The sequence below is a fragment of the Gymnoscopelus microlampas genome (genome assembly GCF_963454915.1).
Source record: "Gymnoscopelus microlampas genome assembly, chromosome: 22".
Taxonomy (NCBI): domain Eukaryota; kingdom Metazoa; phylum Chordata; class Actinopteri; order Myctophiformes; family Myctophidae; genus Gymnoscopelus; species Gymnoscopelus microlampas.
Genome location: NC_139959.1, coordinates 42,596,184 through 42,612,268, shown reverse-complemented (window position 1 = coordinate 42,612,268; position 16,085 = coordinate 42,596,184). Strand labels below are relative to the sequence as shown.

Genomic DNA, 16,085 nt, shown 5'->3' with positions numbered 1-16,085 from the left:
GGCGGTCCTTGACATAAAGTTTGAGAACCACTGGTGTAGAACCTGAAACCAACTTGCTGTCCTGGCAACTATGAGTTAGTCAGCTAAACTTTCCCATTGATCCCCCTCCTCAGTAATGGCTGTGAAGAGATATGGAAGGAATTTGAGAGTGCCTTTGTGGGCAAGAATCCATGTAACGTTCAGATGGAAGACTATGGCCCTCTCTTCGATAAAGAGCCCTTCAAACCTGAATGCAGCAAAGTAAGTATCAGTGGTGTAAAGTACATTTACTCAAGTACTGTACTTAAGTACAATTTTGAGGCTATATTTAATTTTACGGAAGGATTTCCAATTTTCAATACTTTTACTTCTACTCCACTACATCTGAGGAAAACTTTTACTCCACTTTAGTTTCTAGTTATTAGTTACTAGTTAGTTATTTTGATAATCAGTACAAAACATACATTAACCACTTCAGCCCCATACTTGGCTATTTGAAGCGATGCGTTGTGAGCTTGTAGATCTGCTATTTTCAAAGCATTTTCAATCATACATTTGGAATCTTGTGGAGTGGGACATTCTGCAAACTGAGTGCTGGTACTTTCAGTACTTAGGTATATTTTAATGTGAATACTTTTTGTATATTTTTCAATTTGTATTTTCAATACCAGACTTTTACTTGTAACAGAGTAGGCTACTTCTACATTGAAGTATTGATACTTTTACTTAAGTACAAAATGTGAGTACTTTGTCCACCATTGGTAAGTATACTGTGGAATGGGAGAGGTCTCTTTGTGACCGGATAGATGGTTAAAGTATTAAATGACCATAGTGATTATGTACACATGGGGTTTGCCTACTTAAATACAAATCTTGATACGACGTTCCGACCCTTTCGGTCTTTTTCAAGTATATGACATATGTCATACTTGAAAAAGACCAAAAGGGTCGAAACGCAAAATGAGTTGTGAGCCCTATTTTTGTTCCTTTAAACTTCAACCACAGCATCCCTATTGTGGGGCTAACATTCTGCAAAAATATAGCAGATCTACAAGCTCACAACATGACGCAACTTGACCCGCTGTGAACTTGCAGATCTGCTATTTTAGGTGAAGACATTAGTGTACAGCGGAAACAGAAGGGGTCCTAGTATAGAGCCCTTGGGGAAAGTATATAAGTGGTTTAATTGCATTGAAGAAATGCCTCCTGTGTTCAAGTGTGTTCATTCTCTTTTTCTGGCTTAGACGGTGTTCTGGAGCAAAACAAAGGATTCTGCCCATGAAATCGCCAAGAAGACAAACCGTTTCACTCTGGAAGACACTCTCCTGGGCTATGTGCTGGATGGTCTGACCTGGTGTAGAAAGAGCAAGAGTAAGGAAAGGAAAGGAAAGAAATGTACTAATATTTATATTTGTAAATTTGTGATTTAACATCATTGACAAATTTGTCAAAGGTTATTATTTTTTTAGAATATTCCTAATTTTTTGACCAATGGTTACTGACCAAATGGTTACTGATTATCAACTGAATTATACATTGTTTTCTTTATTTCTATCTCTGTTTTCCTATAGAAACAGTGACCACTGGGTGTCCACTAGCCTGGGGTGACGATTGCCCTAACAATGCTGTCCGTTCATTCTGGAAGAGAGCCTCTGCTGGAGTAAGTACCTAACAAGACTTAAACATATGTACTGCCTCCCAAAGGCTAGAATCCATATCTGATAAATGTTCTTACAATATAGACTGCCATGTTAAGACATTTCCAAAAGGCTATACAGTGCATAGATTACATTCTGATGTTTTCCCCTGCCTCTTCCTTTTGACACTCTATGATCTCCTTAGTTTGCAGCTGCTGCCTGTGGTGATGTCACTGTATTGCTCAATGGCTCTATAGACGCACCATTCGATCCTAAAAGGTGAGTTGTGCTAAACGTCTTCTGTTAACCCATTCAATCCGGGAACGCAACACGTATTATGGTCCATGCTGAACCTCAGACTGGAGCACAAATGTCTCTGTAAACAAAATCTCTTTGTTGAGCAGAAACCTCTTATCTCCATATTTTAACTTTGTTTTTTTCCTACTTGATCATAGCCTACTAACAGCGTCACACAAGAGCATAAAAAGTAGATCTGCAAGCTCGAAACGCGGCGCAAAGTGTTTTGAGCTTGTAAATCTGCTACTTTTGAAAGTAGCAGATCAAAAGCTTAATTGTGTATATTATACACAATTAAGCTTTTGACTGGGTGCCCTGCAAGCCATAGTGTGCAGACTATTATTTTAGAATATTTAGTAAATCAATGCCCTACTTTGACATACAAATCTAAGTGTCCTTGAGCAAGACACTGAACCCCTACGGCTTCTGATGAGCAGGTTAGTGCCTTGCATGGTTTCCTCCGCCATCGGTGTGTGGATGTGTGTGGATGTGTGAAAGTACATCGTAGAGCGATTTGAAGGGCCGGAAAGACTAGAAAGGCGTTATATAAATGCAGTCCATTTACCTGTGCACAAGATGTAACGATATAAAACGACCTTGAAACTTGAACCATGAGTCTAAGTAGCGGAAATAGTGAATCCACAAACACACAATGCATCGCAGAATGTGAGCTTCTAGATCTGCTATTTAAAATATTTTTTAAAGTGAAAGTGGTCAAGTGTGTTTGTGGGTTTTAAAAATATTTAACCAATTAAAAGAGCTTGTGACTAAATAACTACATTGGAACACAGGTTATTTTTCCATTTCCTGAAAACAAAACAGACATGCAAGGTTTCTGTTTGATGCTGACAGTGTGATAAAACTGAAGAGCCCACAAAGACAAGAAAACCACTTCCTTCCGTTGTTGATTGCAGTTCGTTTCTTTAGACCTCACCACTTCCACCTGAAGAGGTGGTCTGTCAATGTGCTGTTGACTTTCTGCTTTGTAGCATGTACATGTAGTTCCAATAGATTCTGAAGTAAAATAATATTAAAAAAGAAACGTGAGACAGAGTATAGCAAATATAGATGTTGCGTAGTACAGACAAGACACATTTTAATGTATGACACTTGTAATGCTTCCACATTTTTAATGCATTTGTGTAATTAATCATAACCGATTGGCCATTGGTCATGTCTCAGTGTGTATTATATGCACTGCATTCTGTGATCATGTTCAATGTATATCATGGGTTTCTCTTTGGTTTCACTTCCGTCTGAGGAAGGGTGAAAGCCCGAAACGTCACAGCAACACTGAGGCGCAATAAAGTATCTTGTAGGCCTGAGCTCGATTATTCGAATCATCGACTATTCGATCAAGGGAGTCCCGAGTCGACTGCCAATCACTTGGTCGAATTATTAATTTTTGTATTCATTATTTAAAAATTTTCATTATTCGACTGAGAGATTGGCCTAATATGTTATATTGATTAACTAATAGTTTGCCAAAAATAGGATATACATCATGATTTATTGGGAGAAACCAAGCAGGTATGTTGTATGTTAAATCAGACATTAAGCACCCCTACAGCCGAAATGGAATGTTCCTCAGTCTATTGCATCTTTTTTGTATGATTCAACTGCCAACCTCAATCGAATCATGCGAGAAAAAAAAGTATTTTTTAAAAAGTGCTTGTATTTCCTTCTTTTCATGTTGCTCAAATTTCATGTTGCTCTTCCCATGTTGTTCAGCAGTTGAAAACTTTAGTTACTAGTTACTTTGCAGATATAAATTACTATATTATAACACATACATTAACCACTTTAGCCCTATTACAAGCTCACAATGTGTCGCTTTTCAACGCGTTGTGAGCTTGTAGATCTGCTATTTTCAAACATTTTAGTACTTGTGCTTTTGATACTTTAAGTATGTTTTCATGCTAATACTTTTGTACTTTTACTCAAGTAACATTTTGAATACAGGCCTTTTACTTGTAACAGAGTATTTTTGTATTGTGGTATTGCTACTTATACTTGAGTAAAATATGTGAGTACTTCTTCCACCACTGGTTATGAACGACGCTCAAAGTTGTGATCTTCTTCACAGCACACTGGGCCAGATAGAAGTCCCACGGTTCACCAGCAAGATCAACAGCCTCAATATCATTCTGCTCACCAAGGGCAATCCTAAGTAAGATGTGCAATTATCCTCCCATCATACTGCATGGGAAAGCAGTGGTGTAAAGTAACTAAATGTAATCAAGTACTGTACTTAAGTACAATTTTTAGGTATTTTTTACTTCACTTGAGTATGTCTAATTGTCAATACTTTTACTTCTACTCCACTAGATCGCAGAGTCAAATTTTATACTTTTACTCCACTACAATTATTTGACAACTTTAATTACTAGTTACTATGTTAAGATTTTGTGTCGGCCATTTGAAAATAGCAGATCTACAAGCTCACAATGCGTTGCGACGCGATGCATTGTGAGCTTGTAAATCTGCTATTTTCAAAATATTTGTATACATTTGAAAACTTCAAAAGTGGCAGATCTACAAGCTCGAAACGCAGCGCGAAGCGGTACGTTTTGAGCTTGTAGATCTGCTATTTATTTAGCTATTTTTTAATTTGAATCCTGAAAAGTAACAGTTTTGGAGATACAGTATGAGGTTACCACCCGACAGAGACAAATCAGACGATATGTTGTTTATTAAAAAAATAAAATGAAAGTCTAAAAAGCTCTGTGTAAAATAACAATAAACATGTTCATAAACATTTTTATTTAGGACATATTGTTCCCATCCATCTCTACAAGTCTTGCAGAACAAGGCTTCAGAACTTAAGGCTGAATACAGCTGCAAGTAAGTATGTGTTGTGAGAGGTCAGTTGTGTAAAGTAAGTACATGTACTCAAGTACTGTACTTAAGTACAATTTTGACATATTTCCAATAGGTTGGGTACCGATATTCGGTTCCAAGTAGGAACCGAATCAGAAATGGGGGGTACCGGCCGGGTACCCATCAAAAATATGTAATTTTGGTTCTGCATATTGGTTCCTAGGCACGCTAAAAGCCGTTCAAACAAAGGCGTTTAGAAGTCCTACACAAACAGCACCACAAATCCGGTAAATCACCGTTGTAGGGAGAAGTATTAGTTGCGTCTCTCGTATGGAGGAGTAGAGAGCTGCTGCATTTTGATGCCTATATTCTTTTGTACTTTTACTCAAGTACATTTTGAATTCCAGACTTTTACTTGTAACAGAGTATGTCTATATTGCAGTATTGATACTCCTACTTGAGTACTTTTCCCAAAACTCAAGTCTTTACTTATAGTCCATGGGCCAGATGAGATGTCGGTCTCACTCAAGGTGGCAAAGTTTACTTTGTCATTTGTCAATCATTTTTGAGAAGCTCTATGTCTGTAGATAATATTTTGGTATGATAACCCTTCCTGAGTCACAGCTAAATTAGTGTTATCAGCTGCTAAAGTTAACCTCCCTCCCTCATTGAAAATGTGCCTTTTAGACGTGGGTGCATATCTTGGTATAGGCTCATGTTCAGGACATATTTCAATATTCTTTACTACTGTATATAGTGTTTGGTATATTTTTTAAGGGGACACTTTGAGCTTTCATTCAAGCCCTTTTGTGAAATGTATGACAAGTACAGTATTCACTGGAGCTCTTCAAACTTTTAATAGCACACATTTTTCCACCATTTTCGCCTAAACCATATTTTTTCTTTTAGTCCTGTGGCAACAAAAAAAGTCACAGGCACAAACCACAATAATTGGAATACTGACATGACCCTAAGGATTCAGGAAATGTATAATACACCCATATTATTTCATTCTGAGGTGGTGATTTTCAGCCTTATATTAAACAAGCACTTTTTATGAGAAATAGACAGGGCCATAGGCCTATATGATATAACATCACGTAACCTCCCAAAGCATTGATACAAAAGGTTTTGCAATTGATTCTGGTACCTCTACGCATGCTTGAGAACATCCAAAAAATCAAGGAAAATATACATCCCAGAAAGGCGTCATTTTCAAGATGGCGTCCAAGATGGCTGCTGGGAGCTTAAAATGGCTATATTTCAAATACTATTCAACTTAGAAAAACGGTTGTGGTGTTTAACCCTAGGTTTTGGGGCTCAAGGAATGTGACTGAGTCAGTGAAATTGCCATCAGTTGATCATTTATTGCCAAATCCAACATGGCATCCGTCCCAAGGTGATGTCCCATACGTATAAACAACAAATGAACAAATGTAATGTCACAAACAGTTTTGGAAGCATGTATCTATTACTTATAAAATGACTTAAATAACCACAAAGTAGTCAAGTTATCCAGTAAGCCAGGTTTACCAGCCCATTATAGGCACTTGTTGTCTTATACAGTCACTCTTCATTGTCATCTCCTGACTCCTCTGGAAGAAACTTAGTTCTGTTCTCCTTGAATATTTTGGTTACGTGTACTTTGTCTGATTGGTTTCCTTTTGTTTATTTTATAGTTCATCATCTCCATCAATTCATCACCACCTCCTTGCTCAATCACTGCTTGTATTGCTTGTAGGCTACTGTTTGCTGAAATAAATATTTAAGTACTTTTACATATCCATCTGGTCCACTGGTCATACTGTTACGGGTATCCTGATGCCTGAGTATTATTACACCACAAAGTTAGTTAGTCAATTTGACATGGTCCTTCGAGGCCGGAATATTTGGCCATCAGGCACAGACCAGAAATATTAAAACTGACCAGATGGAAACAATACGGCAAACTTTATGGCAACAGTACCGGAGCTCCCATTACCAAACCTTGTATGCACAGCCAGCACCTGGCTATCCTATAGCCCAGGCTACCACGGCTAATGGCTGCTCCCAGCCACAGAGTTATGGGGCCAGGGGACATCATGGCAGACTTGCTGCTACTGCACCAACCTCCCAGCAGTACTCAGCCCAGTCGGCCCCACAGCTGTACCAGGTCCAACCTTCAGCCCAACAGTACCAGGTCCAACCTTCAGCCCAACAGTACCAGCTCCAACCTTCAGCCCAACAGTACCAGCTCCAACCTTCAGCCCAACAGTACCAGGTCCAACCTTCAGCCCAACAGTACCAGCTCCAACCTTCAGCCCAACAGTACCAGCTCCAACCACCAGGTCCAACCTTCAGCCCAACAGTACCAGCTCCAACCACCAGGTCCAACCTTCAGCCCAACAGTACCAGGTCCAACCTTCAGCCCAACAGTACCAGCTCCAACCTTCAGCCCAACAGTACCAGCTCCAACCTTCAGCCCAACAGTACCAGCTCCAACCTTCAGCCCAACAGTACCAGCTCCAACCTTCAGCCCAACAGTACCAGCTCCAACCTTCAGCCCAACAGTACCAGCTCCAACCTTCAGCCCAACAGTACCAGCTCCAACCTTTAGCCCAACAGTACCAACTCCAACCTTCAGCCCAACAGTACCAGCTCCAACCTTTAGCCCAACAGTACCAACTCCAACCTTCAGCCCAACAGTACCAGGTCCAACCTTCGGCCCAGCCATATACGCAGCCCAGCCGCACCTGGCCCAGCCTACCAGGCAGCAGCCAGCTCACCTCCAGGCGCCTCCTCCCCCAGTGGTGCCTCCGGTCAGCTCCCCTCCTACCGGTGCCTCCAGAGTCCTCTCCGGCACCAACCCCGCAGGCCCCCCCTGCATCTCCTCTAGTGGTGCCTCCAGCCCCAGGGTCCTCTCCCGCACCAACTTGAGTAAAAGTACACACATATTGGCATTAAAATATGCTTAAAGTACAAAAAGTAAAAGTACTCATTATGCAGACTGTCCCATTTCAAAATGTATAAAATATATATATATTTTAGCATCTACAAGCTCACAACGAAAGTATATATAGGAATCAAGTGGTTAATGCATGTTTTGTAATAATAATCCAAATCTACAAAGTAACTAGTAAAGTTTTCAAATAATTGTAGTGGAGTAAAAGTACAATATTTACCTAGTAGAAGTAAAAGTATTGATAATTGGAAATACTCCAGTAAAGTAAAACATTTCTCAGATTTGTACTTAAGTACAGTACTTGAGTAAATGTACTTAGTTACTTTCCACCAGTGATGAACATACATGTATATATTGTCCAGAATTAGGACAACACTGGGAGCCTCCTTCCAGTGTTCATTTCTATTATTGAAATTGTGGATCAACTTGATCTTTACAACTGTTTGCCTTGTGATTACATTTCAAATACTATTGATTGATTTGCTGAAATGAGCCACTGGGTTTGGATTTTTGCCAACCTCGGCATTGGCTACCTTTAGTAGGGATTCACGATTATGTTGGTAACGTATGGAAATCGGCCGATATCGGCCGTAAAATGCCATATTGGTATCGAACCGATCTAAAAATAAACCAGATTATTTTCGTGCAACCAACCGCACTGGAGTAATCAAATACACAAGCAAGCCTGTGTATTTGACCGCAGAGAATGAGCACAAATTAACTCTCAGCTGGTAATGTTTCTGTCTTTGACGACCTGTTGTCCTGGAATGTGTTCTGTAGTGTAGGAAGCAAACTGTTGACCCTCCCTCTCCTAAACTCACTGCTGATGTTATAGAATGTTAGATAGTGAAAAACTAAACAATGATTGTATTTATGGTAAGATTAGTTTGAGACACACACACACACACACACACACACACACACACACACACACACACACACACACACACACACACACACACACACACACACACACACACACACACACACACACACACACACACACACACACACACACACACACACACACACACACACACACACACGGCTTTATTGTTTAGAGCAGAGGCTAATGAATTTAGGCAACAGACAATATTAATAACAAACAAGATTCAATGATGTTAGTTTCATAGGCCACATAACATGGTTTTGTGTTATACAACGATTCAAATAATTCTGTATTAAGCAAAAGGCTTATCATAGCATACAAAAATTATGTCATAGTTAATTTTGTTACTTAGAATATATAATTAATGTATTTATTCCATAAATATTTTTCATCACAGTAAGGTTAGTGGGGAAGGGGGGTTTACCATCAACTTTCACCAGCAAAACAAAAATGTTAAATAAAATAAATCAGCAATGAGCTCAATATGAATATAATATATCGGTATCGGCCGATATGTTCCTGCAAATAATCGGAGATCGGTCATAATTTTATAATCGTGCATCTCTATTCTTTAGCCTTTGCTTTTATTATATATTTTGTTTCATGTCAATGACGTTGGCTCATTGTTGTCATGGCTACTTTTTAAATATGCACATTTTCATTAAAATCCTCATTTCCTTTTTTTACTTTATCATTAAATTCCTTTTTATGCCTTATGTGAAGCAGTTTGTGAATTGCATTTGTGTATTAAATGTGCATTAAACAAATAAATGTGACCGCTTGCTTTTGAAATGATAAGCATACCATCTGTTTTGTTCACTTCTAATCCAATGTTTTCTTCAAATTCAAGTTTATTTGTGAAGCACTTTAAATATTATTCAAATAGTCAATACCAGAACTAGGTGGCCTATAGCTACAGCATGTTAAAATAGGCTTCATGTGGTAAGTGCACTTGTAGCCATAGAGCTTCTACACCATTTATACCTAAGTCTTTTCTAATTTTTACTGGGATATGATCCTGAATGTAAAACACTGTCCCTCCTCCATATTCATCTCTATCCAATCGAATAATGTCGTATCCTTGAATAGCCAACTCAAAATCCTGTACGTTTTCATCTAAGTGTGTTTCTGTGATAGCCATTACATGAATATTATTTTCATTCAAAATAGGACACAGCTCAGTAACCTTATTTCTTAGACTACATATGTTTAAATGTGCAAACCTTAACCCTTTTTTTGGGTAATTGTATAGACAATTAGAAAAAATTAAAAATTAAAAAAAATAAGAAAAGAAAAACAATACACGGTAAAAACCTAAACAGCAGCAGCATTTCATCCCTGCACAGGAGTAATGAAGGATACACATAGTCCATGAGCCAGAGCCCCAAAATTGAGCAATGATTACCGAAAGAGTGGGCAAAACCATACCTATATTAAATTGTTCATAGGGTCAATATAAGTAAATAAATATATGATAACCTTTCCACAGGAGTAGCTTTTTCATAGTTATCAAACATTTTGTTATTTTCCCCATACGTACATGACAGATGAAAAAAAAACACAACATTTAAAAATTAGTTATCATAATGAAACTTCCCCAGTTGATATAGGAAAACCTAATTTAATACAGGTATGTTTTGCCCACTCTTTCGGTAATTAAATCTTGTCTGGCTCATGGACTAACATTATTGGGTCTCTATCAAACCTCTCTAGTTGGTCAATGCTTGTGACGCAAACCCCACCAGAGTTCTCTGCTGCACCAATAGATTTAATAAAGACCTTACAGCTGATAGTCCAAGTGGACTGGATGTTACCCTGCTTTTTGAGAGCCCTCGCTTTTCTGGCAAAGTCTGCATTATTTCTTTGTGAGATGTTCGTTTATGTAAACATTTGAGCCCTTTAGCTTCCTACCCGGTTTCAGCAGATTTACTTTATGTTTCCTGTTTGCAAATCGAATGATTATGGATGGTATTGTTGTTCAGCCTCCTGGATGGCAGCGTGTGACATGCCTCAATATGTGTGATAAATGTCTTTATCAAAGAGGAATGATCTTACCTGTTCCTCAGTTGACTCTTGGTGTTCAGGACTGCTCGCTGATGCAGGGCCTTTCACCGCCTGGACAAAGCTCCGTGGTTTGATCTTCAAACCTGAGATGATTGCAGAGGCGATGATTGACAGGCAACAGTTGAAAAGGCTTTAGAAATGTGAGAGAAAAACACCTGCCATGGATCAATGGAGTGGAATTTTTTGTTAAAACTTTTTATACACGTTTGAAGGACCATGACAAAGACTTTTCTTTTTTTTTTTAAGCAAAATGTATTCAAAGAGTAGACATGACATTGTATTCACATTTGCAAAAATTGAAACAACTCTTCAGTTTTATATTTTCTCCCAACAACTCCCATCCACCCCACCCCCAGTCCTCCCCAACCACCCATTTTCCCCATAAGGCCGGACATACAAACAATAATACATGTACATGTACAAGATCTGAAATAAATACAGTAGGATACAAAGTTAAGAGACAGGACAAAAACAAACAAAAAAACAACACAAAACACAAAACATTAACAATGATAATAGCAGTGATGTATATGAAAAAAATAATAATAATAATAAAAAAAAGTGAAATATATAAATACAAAAATAATAATAATGATTAATAAAAATAAAACTGTAGTCACAAGTATCATGACAAAGACTTTTAATGTGTGGTAAAACTGAACGTCATGAAACCTTTAAGGCCCGATTCCAGTGCTTGCGCCACCTCCGAGTCACCCCAGACAGGGCATGCGACATCATTGTCGCATGCACTGTCCTCCACAACATTGCTGGCATCAGGAACGAGAGGGTTCCCATGGTGGTGGAGGACAGGGACTGGGACGACATCCCACACCGTTACCCTGTCAACCCTGAGGTGACGGTTATCAGGGAACGATATGCGCACATTTTTTTTGCTTAATTTTTTCCCCTCCTTTTTTGGGGTTAAAACCCGAATGCAATGAAGCATAATTTCCGTTACTTTTACGCGTCTATCTTATTTGACATTGAAGCATACCATTTAGGTTTCATTTTCGTATAATCCGTCACAATAACTAAATCAATCATGACAACTAACAAAATAAAACTCAAATTATAATGAACTACAACTGCAATAAATTACAACAAAAATATACACAACACTTGTATGACTTAGAATCTCACACCTGACAAATACATTACGAAAATGGAAAAATACACTCAAATAGCTGTACGAAGATTCTGCATTTTTCTGCAGATTCACGCATTCTGTAATGCTGAACTGACCTTAAAATTAAAAACGAAATAAAACCAATGAAAAATGTAAGACTAATTGGTCCCAGACGATTTCAGTCGACCAATAACTGTACAATAAATGTACTGTACATTAATGAGAGAGATGACATGCCTTTACATTTTTTTAATTTATCACGACTAACTCAGAATCAGCCAATCAGAACCAAGGAATGAGCCGTTTTCGACAAATAACACACAGAATCAACAAAAATGTTAAGATGATAGGCTATATACTCCATGCATGGTGCAAAAAAATAATAATTGCAGATCTACAATCACAGCCTGTTGCCATGCTGCTCCTTTCAGCATTGTTTCAGCTGCTATTTTCATCTGGGACCTTGGGAGAGATGGGAACAGATTAGTACATTGTGTTACAGTCATGCTTACAGTGTGCATTTGAATGATGACCATAATTGTATTTTTTTTTTTTTGTTGATTTTTTTATCAATTTATTTCTCAATGAATGTACATTTATTCTCAATGAATGTAACACGCGTCTCTAGGTCAAACGTATTTGCACGTGTCTTGTTAGGCCCTTGCCGATCCCCGCGTCTTTCTTTATCTCCATATCCAGTGCATGCTCTTGGTGTCTCTGCTTTTCAGTTACTATTTGGAGCTCACACAACTCAATCTGTCCGCTCAAATGGGTGGTGTACAGTCTTTTGATAGTTGTTGAATTCTGTTAAACACAATTAGCACAGCAGCAGGAATTGTGCATTTGGGGTGAAAGTGAGTTAATACTCACTGCATTGTCAGGCTGGCTCTCAGGCTGGGCTTCTGCAGGTGTTGGTTCCTGTTAGAAAATGATATTTTCTATGACAACCACATCACTGACTTCTTAGCCAATATGGACCAAATAAGTATAGGCCTACTTATTTTACAGACGATTGACATGATACATCTTCAGCCGACAGAGTCTCCTCATCTGCGTCCTCTTCAGAAAGGCCCTTCACCTGCACATTCAATAGAACAGTGGAATTTAGAGCGTATTGACCTAGTGGTGACAGGTGTCATTAACTTAAAATACTCACTGGATCAACTGGTGGCTCAATGAGTATCAGGGCCCTTCCTGACACTGCAAGACAATGTCAGACCTTTAAAGGAGAATTCCGTTCATTTTAAGTGTTATGTTTGATGTGCGTCAAATCACTTACCAACGTAGAAATGAAAATCGCGTGACTCCACAGATCCCCCTATCGACCCCCACCGTTGGCATGATAGTAGGATTATGGATAGCCCAAATTCGCCTATTTTAACAAATGCAAAGTCTGTTTTTTTGCTTCTAGTACTCATTGTTGAGTCCCATGATAATGTAACAGGCGCTAAAACTCCGAGAAGCTAACGGCTAATAACAGAACGAGCTAATGCTGGGGCTGCTTATCTCTCTGCATGGCAGCCCCAGGTTGCCAGGTCGGGAGAGAAACCGGCAACCAGCATTAGCTCGTTCTGTTATTAGCCGTTAGCTTCTCGGAGTTTTAGCGCCTGTTACATTATCATGGGACTCAACAATGAGTACTAGAAGCAAAAAAACAGACTTTGCATTTGTTAAAATAGGCGAATTTGGGCTATCCACAATCCTACTATCATGCCAACGGTGGGGGTCGATAGGGGGATCTGTGGAGTCACGCGATTTTCATTTCTACGTTGGTAAGTGATTTGACGCACATCAAACATAACACTTAAAATGAACGGAATTCTCCTTTAATAATTAATCAGACAGTCCACATAATAACACCATGAATGGTTGATTGTGTTCTATGTGCAGTATGTAGACCGACCTGCTACGAAGGGGGCAGACACTTCAGGGGCCACAGAATCCGTAGATGTCCCCCCCTGGATCCCTTCCACCGAAGGCCGCCCTTTATTAAAGGACAGGACCAAATCCTCCGCTGGGGTGTATTCTTGGGTGGGAGGCCCACCGCCCGTCCCACGCACCTAATTTTTCTTCTTAAAGGAGCATTTCACCCCTGGAAGAAACTGCAATCACTCAATGGTAATAGTATTTGTAGTAGATAACAGTAGCACAATTTAAAATTTGCACCCTATGGCCAGAAAAATAATGAAATCTGTGTGTTTGACTAGGTTTTGACTGGACTGCTTATTACTACAATGACCATAATGCTTTTGGTGCACTGCCCCTCCTTGTGGCAGGGGAGGTTCGGTTGTGGGTGGGATCTCCAACAACAACGTTGAAACAGCATGGCAGTGTTGCCATGTCTGCTTATTATAAGCGGCTTCTTTCTAAAATGTAGTTGATATTTGGGCTTGTTTCCAAATGTTTTGATTGTTGTTTAAACCAGTGGTTCTCAAACATGTTCATGTATTTTTCCACAGTCCCCCATCTGAAATTATAATTTGTCCCAGGGAGCCCCTAACAAATATGCGTGTGTCAAAAATATTGCACATTTTGCACTTTTTCCCCCTCAAGATTTATTTGTAAATAGCAGATCTACAAGCTCACAATGGGTCGCGAAGCGTTGTGAGCTTGTAGATCGGCAATTTTCAAATATATAATATCCCATGTCTAGGTAAAGTGCTCTTGGCCTAGTTATCTTCTTTTGGGTTTGTTTTCATAGACCTGGTTGCTTAATTCTCTCACAATATCTGGCAACACTGACTGAAGAACGGACACGTTCATCTAGTTACATACATGTCCAAGGATTCGTTAGTGATGTCATATCATTGACAAATCCTTGCTATCTTCATGCAGTTCTACTTCCGTGTCGCATAGTAGTGACATCACTGTCGAATCCTTGGTAGCCTATTTTTATCCTAGCCTTTCGCGACGGTTTGTTTACCAGCGCTGCCACTACACGCTGTCTTTTTTTTTCACGCTTGCGCTTATGAAACACTACAATTCTACAAAGGATTATTATTTCATGTCAACATTCAAGTACAACTATCAGAAGATAACTCAGGCAAAGTCTCACTCTGCAAGGGGGTTTGTGGGCACAGCTAATGGGAGTGACTGGCCGTGTTGGGACACCCCATTGGGGTGGTCTTTGGAGCTGGTCTGTGTGAGACGCGTCGAGACAACATGTAGTGCGGAAAAGGAATGACATAACTTCTCGTGACGTAAATAACGTCACGAGAAGTTCGAAGATTACTAGATATCTCAAAACACAGATCATACACAAAAATAATAATAATTGAGTCCTAAACTTCATTACCATTGGGTCAGTTTCTTCCAGGGGTGAAATGTCCCTTTAACAGCTAAAACAAATACAAACAAAATAAAGCAAAGAAGAAATGTGAGCAGGCACCTAAGTGAATAAAATGTACAAATGAAGGTGGATAAATCAATGTATTGAGGCACTTACCAGTATGCAAGATATTCTTATATTTGGTTTTGACCTGCAGCCAGGTCCGTACTGTGCCAGTCCTGCTTGTGCTTTATGAACATTAATAAGTTAAGATAATGAATTATTTAACAAATTAAACTAGAATACATTACAACCATACAGGCTGTAGGCAGCAGGCTATACAGTATGTGCCTTTCTCTCTGCCTCTCATATGGAAGAAAACATTCTGAATAATTGGTATTGACATGCAAACGTGATAGCCTTAGATGAAGACTCTCATAGATGTATTTGATCGATTTTAAAAATGTTATATCTTACCTCGTTTATCACACATTTTTCACCACGACGTTTCTTCTACACACCATGAAAAAAAAAAAAACACACGTACTTCCGGTCGGGTCAACGTGTTTCGCGCATGCTCAGTAAATGGTCGATGCAATGTCGCTTTCGCCCCTTGGTGGATGAGGGGTATAACTGTCACTGAATTAAAGAAAGAAAGAAAGAAAGAAAGAAAGAAAGAAAGAAAGAAATGTCACTGCAGATGGATGGATGGATGGAAGAATAGATAGTTAGATTTAACTTTATTGATGCCCTTGGGAAAGAGGGGGTTGTATCAGCAAATGCTGAAACTGTGAAGCACAGTATATGCACATGTATTAGAACATAAAATGAATAGACTTCAAGTCTGACACTTGTCTATGACATCACTGCTATGACATCATTAATATGACAGTCATCTCCATATTTGGGCCCCGCTCCACCCTTTACTTTCCACTGACTAACAGTGTAAATTAAGTTTAGAAAGGTACATCTTAAAGTGTACTAATCAAATGGAACTAGCATTAACTTCCTATTTAGTAGGAATGTCTTCATCATTCCTACTATTTGTCAGTTCTATATCTTGC

At 39.0% G+C, this 16,085-nt stretch overlaps 1 protein-coding gene and 1 long non-coding RNA gene across 2 annotated transcripts in view; one reads left to right on the top strand and one right to left on the bottom strand.

The window, feature by feature from the left end:
- Positions 1-6,520, top strand: part of LOC311038491 (ADP-ribosyl cyclase/cyclic ADP-ribose hydrolase 1-like) — a 7,685-nt gene extending 1,165 nt beyond the window's left edge. Inside the window, exons 2-8 of the mRNA XM_084048048.1 lie at positions 114-240; positions 1,224-1,350; positions 1,551-1,639; positions 1,822-1,895; positions 4,000-4,083; positions 4,683-4,757; positions 6,413-6,520. Of these exons, the coding sequence (XP_083904174.1) occupies positions 114-240; positions 1,224-1,350; positions 1,551-1,639; positions 1,822-1,895; positions 4,000-4,083; positions 4,683-4,757; positions 6,413-6,494 (658 nt within the window). The 3' untranslated portion in view covers positions 6,495-6,520. The remainder of the gene's footprint in view (positions 1-113; positions 241-1,223; positions 1,351-1,550; positions 1,640-1,821; positions 1,896-3,999; positions 4,084-4,682; positions 4,758-6,412) is intronic.
- A 6,122-nt stretch (positions 6,521-12,642) lies between these two features.
- Positions 12,643-13,824, bottom strand: LOC311039289. The gene is made up of 3 exons (XR_014600156.1): positions 13,657-13,824; positions 12,778-12,953; positions 12,643-12,671 (listed from the first exon to the last, which is right to left on the bottom strand). It is a non-coding gene; the product is annotated as an uncharacterized lncRNA (long non-coding RNA).
- Positions 13,825-16,085: the final 2,261 nt, after the last annotated feature.